General features: G+C 29.4%; 2 protein-coding genes across 3 annotated transcripts in view; one reads left to right on the top strand and one right to left on the bottom strand.

Moving 5' to 3' along the window:
- The window catches only part of LOC143910245 (zinc finger MYM-type protein 1-like), a 727250-nt gene that overhangs the window by 631100 nt on the left and 73572 nt on the right, over window positions 1–22578 (top strand). The window lies entirely within an intron of this gene.
- Window positions 21881–22578, bottom strand: part of EndoA (SH3 domain containing GRB2 like, endophilin-A) — a 48970-nt gene continuing 48272 nt past the window's right edge. The window contains exons 10-11 of one of the 2 annotated variants that reach the window (XM_077428884.1): window positions 22328–22458; window positions 21881–22250 (exon numbers count right to left, since the gene is read on the bottom strand). In XM_077428884.1, the coding sequence (XP_077285010.1) occupies window positions 22131–22250; window positions 22328–22458 (251 nt within the window). In that variant the 3' untranslated portion in view covers window positions 21881–22130. The remainder of the gene's footprint in view (window positions 22251–22327; window positions 22459–22578) is intronic. The other variant, XM_077428887.1, reaches the window with a different exon arrangement.

The following is a 22578-nucleotide window of genomic DNA, read 5'->3' as shown; positions in this document are numbered from 1 at the left end:
AAAATAAATAAAATATAGTGAACATTCAATTTTGTTCTTATGTAAATTAAAAATTGTAAAAAAATAGGTAACAATTATTAAAGACTGTTGTTGTACTTAAAATATTATATATTATATAATGCATACTAATTGTATAAGTCTCATTCCATGTAAATAATATACATATGTATGTATACTGTACATAAATTGGTGCGGTTCATAAAAATTTCATATTAAAATGAAATAAAGCCGGGTATAGGTTTTTTCGTTCGACAAAAATTGTATTATCGAAAGGATCACCAAAATTCCATTCGTTTAATTAAAATGACTGGTAACACATGTCCGTCTGAATCGATATTTATTCAAAAATTCATAACGTATAATGATAATCGGTCGATTGTGACGCGTAATTACTTTTATGTCATTCCCTGTCCGTCTATGCTTTTTTTTACTTTTCACTTTATTTTACATTTCGGTCGATGTTTATCGCGGATGGATGGTAATCGAAAGCGGACCGAAAACTCGCTATTAAAATGGCGAATGTGGGGACAAAAGGGCCGGCCCTTTTAATCAACGGGAGTAACTCGACCCGAGCGCGCCCGATTCATTTATTATTGACAATTATTCAATAAAAGTCTGTTTAAAAAAACTGTGCGGGGAAATTAGCGATCGATTGGTTCCGTCGCAAATTAAAAGTGTTTGATGGCTACAATGGATTAAATTTTCCACATGAAATTTTCAAAAATATATATATCTATGTATTAAAAAGCGTACAAGGGGTAATATGTATAATAAATTTAAATTAATTGAATGTTCATGAAAAAACTCATGACTTTTATCTGGAAAATTTTTAAATTAGTATTGCACAAAAAATGTATAATATTTGATCAGACGTAAGCAGAGCTGGCTCGTGAATTTTTACATCTATGTGCAAGGGAACTTTGGTGCCTAAGAAAAATATTTAAATACCCAATAAAATAAAAAATAAAAATGTACAATATACGACACAAAAAGAAATGCAATATAAAATAAAAATACACAATACATTCACAAAGATCTAACAAAATTTTGTAAATTTAACTAAAAAGTTTTTAACTTTTTTGTAAAATTGTCTCTAAATATTATATATCAGATCGTTATTCTGGTATAAGGCGAAAGCATGGCGGTTTATGAGAATTTTTGTGAATATTTATAAAATGTTTCGAGATATTTTAGGCGCCCTTTCTTTTACGGCGCCTGTGTGTGCCAAACACTTCACACACGACACGAGCCGGCTCTGGAGGTAATCGCTTTACATTATAAAATTTCATTTTTATACCCGTATACAAATATGTATGTAGATATAGGTATTGTATCATACGATCATAAAGATACCAATACCTAGTCAAGAAACAAATGAGCAAACAGACATACATATACACAAAATAAATACTGAAGTAAACCTCCATATTAGAGAATGAATTTTTGTGCAATTTAAAATAAAAAAAACATAAGTCCATTTTCCCTTTGTCTATCTTCCTATATAAATTGGAAATTAAAAAAAAATACTTACAGTATCAGCTCTAGAAGGTGAAGACCAAGTCGGCCTAGGAGATACAGTACTCGCCCTTTGTGTCAGTTCTTCATCTTCAGTCGTCTCAATATCCACCGTCTCATCGTCGCTCAAGTCCTCAGTACCATGAAGTCCAGCACTGGCGACGGAAGCACCAGCTTGCACAGGTCTGAAAGCCGACTGATGAAACATCGGCTTCGACTCGTACAAGGTATTGGCATTCCTCCAAGATATCAACGACGATTCAGCTGCAGTGTGACCGAAAAACAGCGGCGATCCACGCTTCAGCCAGGGAAGAGTGTAGGGTGAAAACGGAAATTGGGGATGCTGCTTGACAGCTTGACTTTGATGCCACATATAATCCATAACGAGACTCTTGGACAACGGAAGCGCTATATCCGGAAACGGAGGTACTCTCGGTGTGGGGGCTGTTAAAGCTGGCGATGGACTCGTAACTGGGAATGTTATTCCAGTCGAGTGTGGAGTAGGACTTTCCGTGTTGATTTTTGGCTGCTTTGGAGGTGTCACGCTTGACGTACTTCTATCACTGGACATAGAAGAAGATGCCATCAGTCTTTTACGTGTACCTCCATTGAACATGGCTTTAACATCCTCCCAAGCGTGAGTAATCTCGTCTGGAGGAGTGCCGCTTAGTTTCATATGCCGCCTCCAAGAGTTGAAATTGGCAGCGTCAGGTTGCACGTATTTGTCTCCAGATCCCGTGCGATGGGAGTGAAATATAAATTTGTTCGGCGAGAAGAACAAAGAGCAATAGGAACACTTGATACATTTGGCTCTCGAAGAATTGTACCTGGAAGGTAAAAAAGCTCCTCTACATCCCCAAGCGCATTCATGATGCACTGAAAAGGCAAAATCGTCGGGCAATCTCGGAGGGGCGTTGTCGCCCAAAAACGACTTGCATAATCGTTCAGCTTCGCGTCTCGTTATCATTCCGCATCGCCTCGAAGACACAGGCATTGCCCCGGCTCTCCTCAAAATCTCCAACTGAACTGGAGTGCATTGGACACAAGTTATGCCCAATGCAACGCGACGATTGTGTATTTCGTTGTAGCTGAACTGCTTCAGAAGCGTGTTGGAAATTTGAGCCAGACATAGTCGCTCTTGAGCATCGATCACCAACGACACTATCGGAATTCCGTACAGCAAAACTGTACTCACCTATAAATTCGAAAATAAATTTTAACATTGAAATGACATTGAAATATATTTCTAATAGGACTGAATTGAGTATCACTTGGTTTGGTTTTGAAGCGAAGTGCTGGTGGGATGACAAGTGAGATACTTTTTGCTCCCGAGGTTTCATCGCGTGCGACGGTAATGTCGATGCATCCATTCTGAAATTAAAGTAAAAATAAATAGCCACACTCAAATTATACAAAAACAATATTAAGTGATAAATATGATTTTATTTTATTTTTATTTCATTTTACCATAGATGCCATCAACATCAATACTAAACACATTCCAGAATGTACATAAGTATATTTAACAATCGACAAATTCATATTTGCTACGAATTAGCTTGAGTGGGGGGGGGGGAATCCGATTTTTTTGGATTGTCACAACATTAAGTTAGATAAAATAGTAAACTCTAATAGAAGACGGTCGATCTGGATTTATAACCACCCAGATCTTGCCAGCAGCGTATATAAATCAAATAATTACTTGATTCCGGCCGGGATTTGAACCTTCGGCCTCTCTACTTGTAAATAATGGCTTAATCTAGGGCCGCGCCTAGGAGTTCGACCCCCTGTGTGCAAACTCAAATCGGTCGCTATTTAATTTTATCAGTATTTGTATAAATCATATTAATAAAAAAAAATTAAGTGCATGCGAGTAGGGCAAAAATCTTTCCTTGTAATAAATATTGTGTGAGAAATATAGTGTTAAAAATTTTAATCACAATAAAAATTAACCAGAAAACCAAAACGTTCAGTTCTAAACAGGACCAGGTGACAAGAGAGACTGAACGTTTACCCCCAATCTCACATCTAGGACATTATTCTTTCGACGACCAACCAATACTCAAAATCCTTGAAGAAATACATACTGCAGTCTCAAAGATAATAGAATATAAAAGATCTAGCTCTACGTATACGGACCGAAGCTATACCTGCTACCCCGTTATGTCCCCGAATTACATTTCGGATGTGTACAACACGACAACCTAAATGCATTTTAAAAAGTACGATGTCATGTTTCGTATTCTTTAAGGAATATAATTTTTTTGACTCTCATTTCTTTCGGTCGCCTGTGTGCGTTGCACATATTTGTAAATATAGTACGCGCTGCTCTGGCTTAATCAATGAGCTAAGTTATAGTTCACTGATACATACATGATAAAATAGATCAAAAAATTAACCTTTTAAAGCTATACGTTCGAAGCAAAAATTTTCACCCATGAAAATCGGAAATAAATGAACTTTACTTATTTTTATTTTGTTTAATTTTTTAAATAAATAATTTAATTTTTTAAAGTAAAATACTTAAAGTATTCTTACGTGGGAACACGGGAGAAAAGGATCCGCTGGCTAAGTGCATTCTAGTGAGCGGACCGGGAGCGTGCTGTTCATTGTTAATTGTTCGCGGTGCTTTGTTAAAGGTTCGCCGAAACTTTTTTTTTGCACTCTAGCTTTGAAAATAGACCCAAAACGCCCTAATTCCTGGAAAAATCACGCTCTCTATCCGCCCTTTAGGGCCGGGCCGCACCGTGCAACTTTGTCGGCCGACTTGTTGCGCGACACAAAAAAATGTATGGAAATGTGTGCGACAAACAAGTTGACGAGTGTGGCATGTCCCATCTACCTGCATGCATTGGTCTGGTCGCCCTCAACCAAGTTGTTCGCGAGTTGAGCGGTGCGGCCCGGCCCTTAGGGGGTGGACAATAAAGATCCTAGCAGGTACTTGGTAAGTACCTGCTAGGATTCTCAGAATCCGGACGAGAGCGTTAGTGCCTGAGAGCGTGAGACTGTGAATTTGTACGTGATCGGGGAAGCTATAGTGAGCAACTTGTCCTTTATATGTACATACATGTGCTGTATCAAGACCATTCTGGAACGATCGCTGGTTGCGTGTGGACCTCCTGAATCGTTCAATAAATGCTGTGAAGCAATTTTGGCCTTTCATTTAGATCCTCGACCCACCCCTACGCAACATACTTAACGTATATACTTAATATGTAATAATTAATATAGAACGACAACGTTGAACGTGTTTAATCAACTTAAGTTGATCACAACTATGACCGTAATCAATCGATGTTTGCCTTTCATATTTTTTCAAATTAGTTTCCCTACCCACGTTACGTAGTTTAACATACATTTTATATTGTATCAATTGTTTTATCATGAAATATATAATTTTCATAAGCAATCAAACATTTTCAATGTGAAAAAATAGCATTTTGCCATTCATGGTTTGAATATGAATGACATATTAGTTCTTAGTATAAATTGTCGATAAGTCGTTTGCCAATTTGCCAAAACTACGACATAACATGTAATCAAATGGAGGTGTCGCCGTTTTCGAACAAACGGACGCGATTACGTTAACGTCGGTTCAATTCAATTTGACGCCACACGACGCACCCTCCTCAGACCCACCCACCCAATCCTCCTCATTCATCCTCATCCCACTCTCCAATTATCTCTCTCTCTCGCATCGGTATTTATTTATAATTAATTAATACGACGTTCGAGTGAAACGCGTCCGATCCATTACGACTCAAATCGACGTCGCGTGACGGTTCAAAATCGAAATTTTAATTAATGGCCATCTTACAGGTGAGTCTCGAAATATAAATTAAATAAAATATTTATAAATTATACATCGATTTCGCACTTCATTGTACATTATTAAAATTGATCTCTTTATGCTTTATAATATCACCCGTTTTTCAGCCGACAACATTTTGTAAAGACTTCCTTGATTTTTAGGATATGAACGTGAATAAAGTTTAAATGTAAAGTAATTTAATAATCCACCAATCAAAATACAAGGCCAATAATTTGATAAGTAAAATGAAGTTTAGAGAAATATGTAGGTATTTTACAGTTTAAGTATACATTTCGTTCGTTCGTGAACATATTACATAGTTTGTTCATACACGTACAAATCTGGCCAGTTACGTATATACAAAAACAAATTTAGAAATAAACTAGTTTATTCATGCAAAAAACTATTAGGCATAAGTATTCTATGTATGCGTACCTTGGGTCGAAATGTTTTAAAAATCATCGGAAATGAAAATTATATCAAAGTTATACTGCGGTTTCCAAAGGATTTCCCATTCTTAATACTACATGTTTCAAAATAGCTTTTGTCTTTAACTTCGTGTATGAGCAAACTGGTATATTCATGAACCAACTGGAGTGAATACTTGGACTGTTACATGTATATACGTATATAATTTAACTAAGTTAAAATATATATATATATATATATATATATATATATATATATATATATATAATATGCAAGTATTCAATATTATAGATTTGAAATATTTAAATAAAAATTGACATTTTAAATTCTAATCAAAATAGATCACACACGCCAGCAGAGCAAAATTTCAATTCAAGCGGAAATATTATATATGAATTAAATATTTAATTAAATTGATAACAATTCAAATATCTTTCATATTTATATTTGAATTGACTGTCTCAATTGTAAAATTTAAAAAGGATTTGAAAAAAATAATTAATAAAGAAACTCAATTATGAAATTTTCCATTCCAGTTGGAAAAGTACCTATTCTAGTTAGAAGAACTTTCCTCGGAACTATTTTTCATCGATTTTCCTTTGTTTTTTATTATTTCTTTTTTTTATTATTTTTGCTTTTCATTTCCGTACAAATGAGTAATAAATTGTATCAATTCACAACAATTAAAATAGTAGCTATTTATTTACATATGTATGTAATTTCACATTTTTTCGCTAGTCTTGTTACATATACATACATATGTAAACCAAGCGGTTTTAAAATTTAAATCGACTATAGTACATATGTGTGTAAATTTTATTTATTTTATTTTTACATAGAAGGAAGACCCCAATGCCCCTTCCCGAATAATTAATTACAAACAATTTTATTATTACTTAAATCACTGTATTTCCAGAAGCTGAAGAACACGAAATAACAATTAATTAATTAATTAATAACATAATTAATCCATTGAGACATCTATGGATTTTAGATTTGTACATAATTTTTATAAATTGTACATACAATAAATACAGATGATTTGTGACAACAGGAAAGACGATTTTTTGCCAATTTCGAGGAACCGTTTCAACAATGATCAGATACAATTGAAAAACTCTGATAAGAAACGATCGATTTGGAGTCACAAATACTCCCAAATCTAACCAGCATTATAGCGGATTGAACCCACTGATCACTTGGTTCTAAACATACACGCTACCATTAAGCCACACTGCTGGCTAAAATAAAATATGTATATTACAACGAATAAATACATATAATAGATATGTGCCTATATATGTACATGTGATGTCTACGATCAATTACAATGTAAATTCTAATATTTTTATAATATGAGCTTAAATTTATGTAAAATAAAATAATTATTGCTAATTTTATATACATAGCTACTTCACACTATTTGAAGTCGACATTGTCAAATTTATATTTTGGAAAATGTACAGGGTTAATTATTTCACGTTAACGCGAATATTCGCAGACAAGTTGGAACAGTCGAAAATGGAATTAAATTGAAACACAACGAATAGGGCGATTTACCAAATTGAATATAGGCACTCGGGGGTAGATAAACACACCTACACTGGGTACCCTTAAATTTTATGCATTGAAATTATAACAAAGAAAACTGAATAAATTTGAGGAGAGCGGCGAACACAGAAGCGTTAATATTAAATTTGTTTCCACTCGTTGAATTATCGTTCTTTAAATATTCAAATTAAACTGGCACCAGAGAGAGAGCAAACAACCTCATCTCAGTCTCGCTCTCGCAGGCTCCGCCTCATCCATAAACACACACACACATACACACACAGCTGTCTCTAGTTAATTCTTTCCATTCCATTCCTGATTCCTAAATATTGCGATCCTCAATCTTTGGCCTTACATTGTTTCATTTTATAATATTCCATTAAAAAATTCGATTCATTCACCCCACCAAATATGAAATATTTAATCCAATAAATATATTTCACCAAAAATGATTTTCACACCGAAAAATGTAATTGTATTTCATTTTATGTACAATTTTAATTTTAAGCAACATAAATATTTTCCCGAATTCTTAGAATTTTAATAGAAGATGCTTCTGCCTTTAAATATTAAATTGAAATTCTGAAAAATTTTTCGGGGAAGCATTTGTTTATTCATCCTACGATTTCCCTTTACAGCATTTTTTTCTATACTTTTTTAATTATTTACGCTTTACACTCTATTATGTACGTACTAAAAATCAAAGCGTTCTTCACATACCAAAATATATATTTAATCAATCGATGCAAAATAAATCAAATTTGTAAATAAAAGTTGGAAAAACAGTCGACCGGTGTTCGCCGCTCGGAATCCGATCAACTTTGCCGACGTTTGAGATATTCTGATTTACAGCGGCGGCTGGTGCTGTCTCCATTTCGCTTCAAAGCAATTTCTCGAGTCTGCGAAGCGATGACAAACGTCATTACGAGTTAATAAAAATCTCATTTCAGTGAATTGTCTGGCTGCGAAGTGTGTCCCGCTAGCGGAACGTGTATTGAAGCCTTCTTCAAACTCGGAAAATAGGGAGGAAGTGGGTGGCAAAATTATGGTGAAGTTGTAAATATTCTAGACATACCTACACGTATTTTTTTTTTTAATAAAATAATTGAAAAATTCTGCTTCAAAGGAATAGCAATTAAATTTATTCTTAGTATAATTACTTTATGTAAATGTTCGTATACACATCTATCTACATACATGTTACATGTATAAGTAGAGTTTCAAATATAAATGTACCGCAAGCTTACCAAAGTTTATCAAAATATTCCCATGATTTATTGGATATTTTGAAAGCTTCGTATATTGTTTAGCTTTAATGTATTTTACAAGGTTTATATTAGTTGTTTCTCAATTACATTTGAATGTACATGCAAACACATTGTACATGCATACACAGAATTTTTAGCAAACAAAATCGGCATAATATATGTATGTACATACATATGGTAGGTATGCATGTTTGTATGTACTTGATATTCTGTGTATTTTTATTATTTCTTTTCATCGTTTCTGTCCAAAAATTAACATAAACCACTATAAAATATTAAAATATTTTGATACACTACATCAGGGCAGCCCAAAAGTTTTATATTCTTATAAATTCATCGTGATCTATCAATAAAAAAATTGGATGTTTTTCAAAATCGATGAAGATACAATATTATATTTAGTAATATTGTATAAAGGAAGTTTGTAAAAAAAGTCGACGCTTGAGATAGGTACGCGTGAAAAAGTTTCAGATTTTTTTCATACCTAATCAATATAAAAAAAACATCTCATGTCAGAGTTTTTAATGTTAAATTATCCCATTCACACGATGAGTTTAGTAAAAATTAATAAATCACTAAAGTGATACTAAAATAATAAAAAAAACTTCAAACAAATCAGTCAAACTTATGATCTTCACCAAGTTGACATTTTGGCAGTACGTTTTTTTTTAGAATTTTTCTTCTGTGAATTACTCGGGATACAGAATGACTTTTCTAACTTCGCAATTTTCTAAATTCCAAAGTTCACAATTTTTGATGTACCCTAGTGTACTACATACATTGCATGTTCGGCAGATTATTTCTAGAGTTCATGAATGAAGCAACGAGCTTGCATTTTTTATAAATTAGAGATTTTTTGCATATGTCATGTACTATGTAATAGGCAATTTCATAAATTTGGCGTAACACATATGTCCATACACTTAAATAATATTTACATACGTATAATATTCATAATAATAATCATAGAAGCCAAATCAAGTATGCCACATTGTATCAATTAATAATATTGATGAATTAAAAATTAATGACATATGCATTCGAATTAATTGAGCGATAGGGGGGAGGAGTGTTTGTGAACTGTTTGAATTGCCGAAGAGGGCGCTAAGGGGTTGAATTCACAGTTGCGCCGTCACAACAATGAACATTGTTTCCACTAGTCGACTCTCCCCGTGCATCTCTATTTGTGTTTCAATTATAATCCCGAGTTTGAATCCCCATGGGTAAACAGCACCGCCGAATTAGGGTACACCCGAGGGTTGGCCAAATTCTTAAATCAAATCAACGCAAAAATTATCCCGTGAGCAATTCTCTCTTAATTTACGTATACTCGTCGTCGACGGCGATCGATTGAATTTCCCTCGTTAAATAATAATTACAGCGAATTCTCCGAAAGCACTCGCTCTCAATCGATGCCCTCGACTTAATTAAAACCTTTTTAAAAAAATAATTAAGAAAGAAACAAAGTTGAATAATTAAAGAGCAGGCAATACCGCAGGGAGCTTAACCTGTGACCTTTCGCGTTACAGCCCGTAAAATTACTTACTGAGCCACGGAACCGTAAATACATTCATAAACGGCTCCTGAAAACATGGATCGATATACCACCCCCTCTCCCCATCCCGATATTTGTATACAATATGCCCCCCTTACACGTCATTAAAGAATTAAGTGTTCCGCCGAAACCGGCTAATGAGAATGCCACGACATATAAAATTGTTTAATATTGTTTTACAGTTACATTTACCCCGTTCATGTTGTTTTAATATGACAGTAAAAATTGTTAAAATCAAATTTAAATAAGTCCAGAATAAAAACGTATCATTATAATGGAATTTTCATAAAATTCAAGCATCAATTAACATATAGATATGTATATGTATAATAAATTGCATTGATAATACTCTAGGTAATATTATTCGTGATATAATTTAAATTTTAAAATAATATATATGTAGATATAACTTGAATACTTATTATATACATAGTATGTATGTATAATTATAACCATCATTGATATCGATAGTTAAATAGCTCACAAAGGTTAAGTACCCACTTAACATTTATCAGCATTTTTTAAAATATACAACAGTTTAATTTTATTGATTAAAATATAAATACCTTTTCTTGTATACAATTCGTAGGACAAAATACATAAAATAAATATTTCATCATTTAACACGAATGTTAATCTATTGAAATCATTAAAAAAACAAAACTTCTTCTTGCAAAAATATTATCAATTTACCAGACATACTACATATGTATGTATTTGCATTATGCTTGAATTATCTAATATTAAATATTATATAAAGAATTAATCAAATAAGTAAGCAATTACAAAGTATATTATATTTATTTAATATAACGATTTGACATATCTATTGTATATATTAGGTAAACGGGTAACATGCCAAATGTGAATCGCTACCAGGATAATCGCCGCTACGAAAATCGCTCGCGCAATCTCCCGTCACACGAAAATTCGTCATACAGGAAAATTGCCCAAATATTGCTCAGCAAATCCTATTTTTAACGTGATTTGGGCAGTTTTTGGTTTGTTTTCGATGTTCCTAACAAACCTGACATACATACATATGTAGTTAAAAAGTCTGTTTCGAAATTATATATTACTAGTGTTTTTACTCGGCTTCGCTCGGTATTTGTAATATAACCCGCTTAAACATGGCCAATCCAATAGTAAACATTTTATTAAATTTATTTGAAAATTTTTATTTTATTAAAATTTATTTGAATATTCATTTGCTTTTTATTAAATTGAACGTCACGGAATCTACGACCCAAACAAACATACATACATAAATACAGAGATCGGCGGATAAGTTGCTTTTGCCCACAAAAAATGGTTCACTAATGTCAATTACCATCGTCTTACAAAGCAAGAGCAAAAAAAATAGTTGACAATAGCGAACCACTTTTTGCAACCTTTCCACCGATCTCTGTTAATAACTATTAAATAAAACTTAATTAAATGAAACTAAATAAAAATAAAACTAAATAAAAACTTTTAAAACAATAAATCGTAACATTTTCAAAAAAAAAGAATTATAAATTTTATTAAAAATGTACTTTCTATAATTGGAAATCTTAATGTTTGACTACGGATATAATTTCAATATATTTAAGTTTTAAAAATAATCATTTTAGTCGAACAAATCTGAAATTAAATTTAAATCTATTGAAATTTATTTTAAATAAATTTAAATCACTTACTTTTTCGCCGAAGAAGACATTCTTAGTCAAAGTTGAAGAAGAGCTTCCTTGAATGTTTAGTCAATCGCCATTTTTTTTCACGCTTGAATAACCGACAAATAACGCACGTAGGTTGTGAAAAACTCGATGAAGTATTTGTAAAAGTGATGATGTGTTTATATTAAATAGATTAGGCAAGATGATTTCAATGGAGACTGTTGATGTCCGACACGTCTGATGTGCGACTGGCAGACAAACACACAAATGGGAGGCGATCGACGACGCTCCGCCTATTTTATCCGCTCAACCAATCAAATTCCATCGGGCTATATATGGGCGGAGCTAAATAACATCCCTTCACTAGTCAACTATTCTGAAACTACAGTTAGCTGTGAACCACTAACTGTTAAATAATACATAGCAATTGTTTTTTTTTTTTTTGAAAAATTTAATATTCCATTTTTTTTATGTTCTTATGAGAATAAAATTTTCGTTTATTTAAAATGCTTATAAGAAAAAATATTCTTACTTGATTTTTATTATTGGGAAACTTATTATGAATATTAAACACTAGTGTTGTTCCCGATGACATATCATCGCATTCTTTAGGTCATCGAATTTAGAGAGTCTTTAATTAATATTATGAATTAGATGTATTATGAGCATTTATAAAAATTGTACATAGGTTTTTGAGCTCTTTCCTATTATGCTGTACATTAACATTGGAATAATATAATACTATGATTACTAACAAAATTAAATTAAAATTTTAAAATATAAAATATAAAATGATCAGTAGCTATTCAAATAGATATAAGATGTATTGTGAACATAATTTAGTAATAATAAAGAATTTAAATATAAAAATCAAAAAAATATGTCATCGCATGATTGTTGTATTGGGGAATGGGGAATGGGGAAATGTATTGTCGGTCATGTGTTCGACCCCCACGCGGTCGTTTTTTTTCAAATACCTTTTAAATATATTTATATTTAATTGTTTAATATGAAAAAAGAAATGGTAAAAACTACCTAGCTACCTACCAACCTACGAGTATGTACATTTAAACAATATAAAACACTAATAGAAAAAATAATTGATTAATTGATTAAATAATGCTCAGAGACTAATTTTACTAGAGGAAACATTGGTAACAAACAGTATATATATATAGAAGTTTTTTTCTTTCGGAATTATATTCGTTAATTTTGTTGGCAGTGGTTAAGTTGTGACTTACATATGTCGAATCGAAACGACTCTTATAGTACGGCGAGCGTTATCGCAGACACACAGAATAGCGGAATAAAACTACCTACCTACATGTAAACAATATAAAACACCGATAGAAAAATTAATTTATTAAATAAATTGTCAATAGATGGCGGTAAATTCTCTGCCAAGAGGAAACATTGGTAACCAATAGTATATATAGAAGTTTTTTTCTTTTGTTATTGTTTTTTTCTTTTGTTATATATATGTTTTGGCAGTGGTTTAGCTGTGACATACATACATGTATTTATGTCGAATCGAAACGACTATTTTAATACGGCGAGCGTTATCTCAGACAGACTAAATAAGAATAGCGATATTATATATGATTTGAATAAATTTGTAAAATTATCATGTAAGCATGATTCACTTGTTCACGGGTTCGAAATTGTAAGGAAATTCACGTTGAATACCAATCGATAGTATTATTTAGCATAAACTGATTAATACTTACTTAAGATTTTGAAAAATGTGGAGCCACCTGTCAAAATTAAATGTCTTCGAATATTCAGGGTCATGAAATATTAAACCGGCTATATCGTTTTAATGTTTTAATAATATAAATATTTTTTTGGAGTAAATATTTTTCACTTAAATTATAATTATTGGTGTGCAGAGTGGAGAGAGGCAACGGTGCACCCGATTCAAGAAGAACATCAAATCAAGAAATGAAATAAAATTGTACATTTTCTGATTTATATCTACATACAGATATGAATTAGAAAACATATCAATAAATAAATAAAAAATTTCACTTGCGGCACTGAATTAAATTTTACTTTTATAAAAATTTGCACTTTTATTTCAATATACTCTTTTATTTCAATATAATTTAATATTTTTGAAATTGATACTTATTTTCAAGCTATTTCGAAAAAGATTTGATTTTTTTTTAGGGGATTACAATTGTGAAGTTGGCTACGGGCATATCTAACCCTCTGTTGCCACTGCGTACGTACATCGAAATAATTTAAGTTTTTAATGAAAAAAAATGATTTTAATACATATTAAAGAAATTAAATTGAACAACTTTAATATTATATCAATATTTATATCTCAATTTAAGAATCAATATACAACTGTCATTATTATGTATAATTTGGATAATATATTGAGTACCAAATACTGAAGGGTCTAATTTAGTAAGTAATGAATCGATATATTATATAAACGAATTTGAATTTAAAAAAAAATCAAAAACAATTTCAACATCGTCTTTTATATTTGCATTATATTAAGTATCAATATATATATATATATATTTTTTAGCTATATTTTGTAATGAGTGCAATAAATGAATGAAAATTCAAGTTGGTGAGATACAAATATTTGCGTGGTAATTTGTATATTTATATTAAATATATTAAATATTTGAGAGATTTTCAAATATTTAAGTAAGTATTTTATCACATTTTGAAGACATTGAATATGTTTTTTACTATCAATATGACTCAATTTCTATTTTTTTTTTAAATGTAACAATTTTGAAAGTTTTTCAAATAGGAACTTTCTAACTTCGTACAACGACTACATAAATATATTTGAAATATGTACATATGTACAACATCTGATTATTGCTCTCAGATTGCATATACGAGGTGTGAAGTGATTACGTGCTTTTTTGTTGTATTTAATGAATTAAATAGTGTCACGATGAATACCCGAGGGACCAGATTTAGCAAGGGATATGAGGGGTACGAAACCAAAACTAAATCCCCCTATCAGTAGAGAGCGTAAAAGGTAATTTTGTCACAGTATGTTGACTTTTGCACAAAAATAATATATGTACGAATATGTACTTAGTCTAATATATGTACATTTACATACACATGCCTGCTACAAAATATTCGTGCATATGCACCATGTAAAATATTAAGAATGACTGTCACATTTAAAATATTCTGGAAATAGCATTGTGTTTTTTGTTTTATTTATTAAGTTATATATATATTTTTACTGGTGGATTACTATGATTTAGAAAATTATTATATTATTACAAATTATGGTGTTATACTTCACTAATCAAAGTGCACATTACTCGAAATAAGCAATTCTATTATCCCTCCCTTTAGCACATTTCCAGGGGTAGCTTATCCACGAAGAATGCAAATTGATCGAAATTGGTGAATAAAATAATTGCAATTGCCGCCACACGCATCATAAAATCGCATAATAAACTTATCACAAAAATAGTGGTCGGATATATCAGGGAAATTCCCCATTATTTCTGATTTTTGCGAAAGGGCGTGTTTATAAACGATAAATACTATTTTTCTATGCTAATATCACATATTTTCTTCATACATAGATATGTATATTATATTTTTAAATTAAAATGCTGTTTTACAAATGACTCAATTTTTTTTATTATATAAAATATTTTAAATTAAATTCGAAATAAATTTACAAATAGAACTGTATACTTTATATACATACTAGCTGAACCCGACATGCGTTGCAATGCCACAATAACGCATGCAATTCCTGTTCCCGTTCCCATTCCCGTTCTCGTTCCTGTTCCCGTTCCCATTTGTCGGGAAAACGCAGGCAGCGAACACATTTGAAATTTTTCAATTATTTGTTTATTTTACCCTAAAAATATTTGAAATTATTGCGTTGCAATGCCACTCATTCCCGTTTTTCCCGTTTCCATTCCTGTTTTTTGCCGATTTTTTTCACAGTAAGCTTCCCGGATATGCAAACAATAAATCCTGAAAGTTCCATCGTACAATAACGAATGCAATTCCCGTTCCCGTTTCCGCTTCTCGATGCCTTTCGATAAGTGAATGTTTCAGTTTCAAATTAATACTTAATAATCAAATTAAATTATAGTTAAGTATAGGAACGCATACGTGACAGACAGATAAACATTGATTTATATAGATATGTAGGATTGTTATGAGTGGTACGTAATGTCAGTACGTAATTATTATTAAGAGGTGTTTCCCTTTTTTTTTCACAGTAATCTTTCCGGACATGCATACAACAAATCCTGAAAGTTCCATCGTAATCGGTTCTTTGGTTTAGGAGCCTATTCGAGACAGACAGACAGACAAACATTGATTTTTATATATATGTATAGATATACATATATGTATATGTATATCTTAAGCAACAATTTTTTTGATCCGTTACTAAATATAAAAAACGGTCAGTAAGTATTCATAAAAGCGGTCAGTAAAAATAATATTTTTTTTTACAATATGGGACATCATATATGCTGAATTCTCTGATTCTGGTATTTCGGTATGATACAAACACCAATATTCTACTTGACCAAGATTAATTTTGCTATTCGGTTAACGTTTTTTTTTTAATATTGTTCAATAATTAAATATTTTCATCTTATTTCTTAGTTTATAGTCATTTTTTTAAAATATTTCATGTATTTTTTTTTAGATGAATATTCAAATCGTATCTTATTGTATCGTATTGTACCCTGATTGTATTTCTGTTTTCATGTTTTCCGGCTACCATAAACATCCATTAAATCAAACTGTTCATACATGTGTCCTTCTTTTAAATTTCTAACTTTTTAATTTAAATACTAACCCTTTTATATAAATTACTCATTACTTAAATCAATCACATACCATTTAATTTATAAACAATGGATAGAGACCATTTATAATACTAACCGACTATTTTGATTATGTACATATTACTGACGACTTATTTTATTTACTGACCATTTAATACATTCTTATCTGATTTGATGAGTGAATATGCAGGTTGAAATTAATAAAGAAATGTTTAGTTTTACAATTTATTAGTAACATTGTATATTCTTATAATTTTGGAGGCAAAGTACAGATAGAATGATAAGAGTACAATACAAGATAAAAGAAAAATATCATAATTAAATAACAATGTGTTCATATAATATACTTTTTTTCATTTATTACAAACATTTTGATCAACTCTTGTTAACTTTCAACAAAACATTCATACACTTTTCAAACTCTTATCACATAATTAGTCAACATTAACATAGAAACATATACATATATATGTAGATATACATATTTATATTTAACACACATTTCAAAGACAAGATATCCTGAGTATTTTAAAGGCAAATTCGACAGTATTGTTTATACATATATATTATAAGTGTATGTATTTATAAATATATACATACATACAAGGAACGAAAGAATACAGGTTAATAGATTGAAGGAACGATGTGTTACAACTGATAACAATATCAATATGTGAATGTTTCCAATACAAACTGTTAATATTATAATATATCAGCAAAACGTTTCATTACATCTGAATGTTTATTATAGATTAACAGCAATGAAATATCAACTTGACAATAAACGGGATAAACAATATTTAATTAAGCTACAGGTATAAGTGAAATATTTCAAATAATCAAATATGTATGTATACTTTAATTGACAGAATGATTTCAATATAAATCAGATTGCGTATTTTAAAACAAATGTGTACACAACATTATTTTAATTATATAATACTATGTACCACATATTTTACAAATTCCATATTTTGTTTTATCTGAAAATTTATAGTACTTTTCAATCGCATAAAATTTGTAGTATGTGATTTGACATGTGCGAAACAATTATTTATGCAAATTTATAAATCCACCATCGATTTATAAATATATGATTAAATTACGAACAATAAATAGAGCTTAGTAATTAATATTACAACTAGGTATTGTCTTTATATATGCCAGATTTTTTGGGGTCACGTAGAATTATCAAGAAGTGACATTACCACTGGAGTAATCAGCAAAAAATATTAAATATTTTTAAACACTGGGAAACGTGGATTATCGATAACAATAAAAAATGGTTAATGAAATTTATTTTTGTAATTTGGCAATGTCAATTCTTAGATTCTATTAATATTAAACAACGAAAATTTCATTACATCTACCATATATATATATATATATATATATATATATATATATATATATATATATATATATATATATATATATATATATATATATATATATATATATATATATATATATATATATATATATATATATATATATATATATATATATATATATATAATATTAAAACAACGATATTAATTAATGTGATACACACTTTTTAAATATTATTTAAATCTGGCATGAATTAATCAACATTGAAAATATTTATGAGACATTAATTGTATACACTATTTAAAATGGTTAATTTTTTCTTTAATTATTATTTAAATCAATGCGCAATATATTTACTAACTTATAACATTGAATTTGAATACAATTAAGAAATACATCTATCAAATGAAAATACCAATTATATTATATATTTATAAAAAAAGTATATATCCAATAAATAATAAAGCATTGAAATTAACTGAAATCGGTATGTATAATATATCGTTGAATTTAATATTGCACATTTCACTATCGAGAAGACAAATTACAACAAATATATAACACATTTATATGTATATATGGGAAGAAAATAGTGATAGTAAACACCTTAAAAATAGTTACAATATTTAGTGCTAATATTGAAGATTTTTTTTAACAAATATATCAGCTTTCACGGGGAACTAGAAACTTAGTTTCAGTATTATGCAACAAAATCAATGATTAATGATAAAAAAAAAATGTTAAGGCTTAAATCAACTTTTTAGTTTAAAATTTTAGATTGGAAATGAAAAATATTAAAATTTACCCATTGATGATAGTGGTATTTAAATATTTCACCAATCCATATATTATAGCCTCCGAATTACCGATTTTATTTAATGAAAATAACAAAATCGTGGCACATTATTTTATTTATAATGCACTATAAAGAAATCCAGTCCTTGTTATAAATAGAATAAAATATAAATACCTGCATGTAATGGTAACTGGTTATAAAAGAAAATCATACAACTGAAAACAAAAGTTTAAATAAATTAATATTTCGATAATCCAAAATAAAGTGCGAGTTTCGGAATCTTCAATCAATCAAACTCTAAAATAAAAAATTACAATTTTCGAGTAAAAACAATCATAACGAAAATAGCCTAGTAAGTTTTACGTTATTTTACCCTCATATCTAAGAAACAAGTCTTTTACAATAAATCAACGCCTTTAATTTTGACTCATTCCAATTATAACATTTTGCATGGTTGTTCAGCTGCCGTTGTCATTTTAATCTCAAAACGATTAGATTTTGACAATCCCTTACGGATACATTAGTCCCAAAACCAGCTAAAGTCCGGCGAGAAACTTCAAACTCACATTATCCACATTATAAATAATCAATACTTAAGAGTTTGTCAAATTCGTGGTGAAACTTAAAGAAAAATGTCGAAAGAAGCAAAGTGGGAATTTAATTATATTTTTCACAAACAACATTCTATTGCTTGGAACTATAATATACATAACTCTGCATAACACATACATATGTGCATATATTAATCTTATAATGATCATAATTTTAAATATATTTTTCTCAAATTGCAAACATCAACATTTTTATTTGACTTATCATTAAACGTTTTCGGTTGAACATACGCCATTGACAACTACGAAGGCTTACCGAAACTGACGTTAAGTGCTATGACTTACCTCTTACTTTAGCAACTCGCATTAAATGTGTTTCACTACCATAAAGGAGTACTAATTGGGGTTGCCAACTCTCCCGGAATATAACTAGCTCTCCCTAACAATTCCCCCTCTTACTCCTTATACTGAAAAACTCAAAAAAACCTAAATTTCATATAAAAACACAAATACATTAAAATATATACGTAATATTTATAATAACTAGTTATTATTACATTTATATGTTTGTAATGTGCATTCGAGTGTCTAGTGCAAATGTGTTTTTATATATCATTAATTTATGTGTTACTCGTCAGACTGCTATTTCCGTGTAGTACATCTAGATTTAAGTCACAGGCTAGTTGGCAACCCTGATTTTAACAAATCTAACTGCAAAACTATACAGACATTTTCAATCACAGTGAAAACTTCTGATATCACAGCATCGATAATCGGATATTTGCAAATCAATTTCTTTTTAGGATATTTCTCCAATTGTGATCTTCCAACTTTCCAATATCAAAATTTATCAATCTGTAATATGTAGACCCATTCATACATGATTTGTTTAATTCATAAAAAAATGTGTGTTAAAAGAAGCCAATGTATGTACATGCAAAATAAAAAATAATAATACAAAGTGGATAAATTTTTAACGAAAATAAATTCAATTTTTATCCTTTACTGTTAAAATTTTCATTTTTAATATCACACCAACAATTCAATTTTATATAATAAATTCATTACAAATAATATCCCTGAATGGTGAAAATGATTCGTTACCATATATATATATATATATATATATATATATATATATATATATATATATATATATATATATATATATATATATATATATATATATATATATATATATATATATATATATATATATATATATATATATATATATATATATATATATATATATATATATATATATATATATATATATATATATATATATATATATATATATATATATATATATATATATATATATATATATACGTATGTATTTATATAATAATTTTTTAGAGTATAAATAAAAAGAAAATATTATTAAAGTATTATTGGATCCACAATATACATTTTTTGTTTCGAAAGTTTCCATTAGAACAGCAGGAAAAGTTTAATATTATATCACTTGGCTCATTGCATATATGTATATCTTACTGACATTTTTTAATACAAAATTGTATTGTTAAAAATATATTTAGATTAAATTCTGCATAGAGTATTATTTAATAATACATAAATGATATGCAAGTCCAAATTTTAAATTCAAACCATTTATTAAGTGGATCGTGAACAAACCTTTTCAAATGATTTAATCTTGCATAAAAATAATCAACGTAATGCATTGTATTTAAAAAAATATATGTACTAATTTATATTTACATAAAAATTACGAAATATGAGCAAATAACAATAATTACACAACAAAATGAACTTATCATAAAATTATTAAAAATCAATTCATATTAAGTATACAATTTTAGCATTATTGTATGATACATACACCTAAAATTATTTGAGAGAGCAAATCAAATGACAAATTTATCAATATAATAATGGTTATGAACATTTTACTCTTAATTATTATTATGGCAAAGTCTTAACAAAAAAAAAAAATTGATTTTAAAGCACACACGTAATTTGACTCTTTCAATATTTATATTTCACGATATGACCAAGTACACATATACGTATATCACTGTCATTTTTTATCACCAACTGTGATAAAAAAGCAAATTGAAAAACTGTAAAACACTAAAAATTATTACCATTTGATATTGGAATGTTTAACAAATCCTGCATTTCACACATTTCCAACCAGCACTGAGAAATAAAAATATATATAAGTAAAATTTATATAATAATATCAGTAATGTCAATAAATTCGTAACAATTTTATCGGGTGCACATATGTAATTATCTAAATAATGGTGAAATTTATATTTGTTATTCATTCGGCTATGCCAATTTCAATTTTAAATTTTTGAAAATGTAATAATATATGCAAGTAGTACGTACAATGTACAAGATTAGAAATTCATTTTTGTAACAAATCTACCAAAAATATTTAAATTTTTTCTCTGATTACAGTTTTTAGCATCAAATACATATCACTTTCTAAAGTATAAAAAAAAAGATAAAAACTTTAGTAAAACTTCAGGTATGCATTAAAAATTATTAAAAAAATAAAACATTACAACATCTCGGGTGAAATCGTTAAATGTTTTAGAGGGGATTTACGCAGATTAAAAAATATATTTCAATTTGTTTATGTTGTCAATAATCGAAATATAATATTTACGTTTATAATTATATGTATTAACATGATACATACATTGCGTCACATGTAAGTATTACGTAAATAATTTAATTAAAACTATTCTATTACATATAATATAATATATAATTCATTAATGCATCAATCAAATTTAAAAAGTTGCAATTGATTTCGGTTAGTTTAAAATCAGGTAGTGGCAAGCAGTAGATGGCAGGTTAAATTTTTAAAATAATTTACGGTAATGGTACAGAGACTTGGACATAGGAAACGGGGAAATAGCCGGTGCGGCCATTGACGCTGCCTTCGAACCAATTATCATCTACTTTGTTTATTAATGTGATGACATCATTTTCCTGCAAAATTACATTCAATTAGCATACAGTAATGAATACCTATGATCCGTCAATTATTGTATAATATACATATGTACCTTGAAACCTAGTTCGCCTGGATTTTCTGGTTCGAAATCGTAAAGAGCAGTACAAGCGGGCATTTTATTAGCGGCTGGAGTTACCATGGGAGTCCTAGCAGGAGATTTCATTGGTGAAGGTAGAGGAGAAGCTAAACATAACAATCAAATGTTAAAAACAGTCAAACATATTTCAATCACATGCTAAATGTGATTTTTTTGAAAGTACATTACAAATTTAAATTGTAAATATATTATATTATGACAGGTTC

This window comes from Arctopsyche grandis, chromosome 4 (assembly GCF_051622035.1).
Source record: "Arctopsyche grandis isolate Sample6627 chromosome 4, ASM5162203v2, whole genome shotgun sequence".
NCBI lineage: Eukaryota > Metazoa > Arthropoda > Insecta > Trichoptera > Hydropsychidae > Arctopsyche > Arctopsyche grandis.
This window is presented reverse-complemented; position numbering and strand designations above follow the sequence as displayed.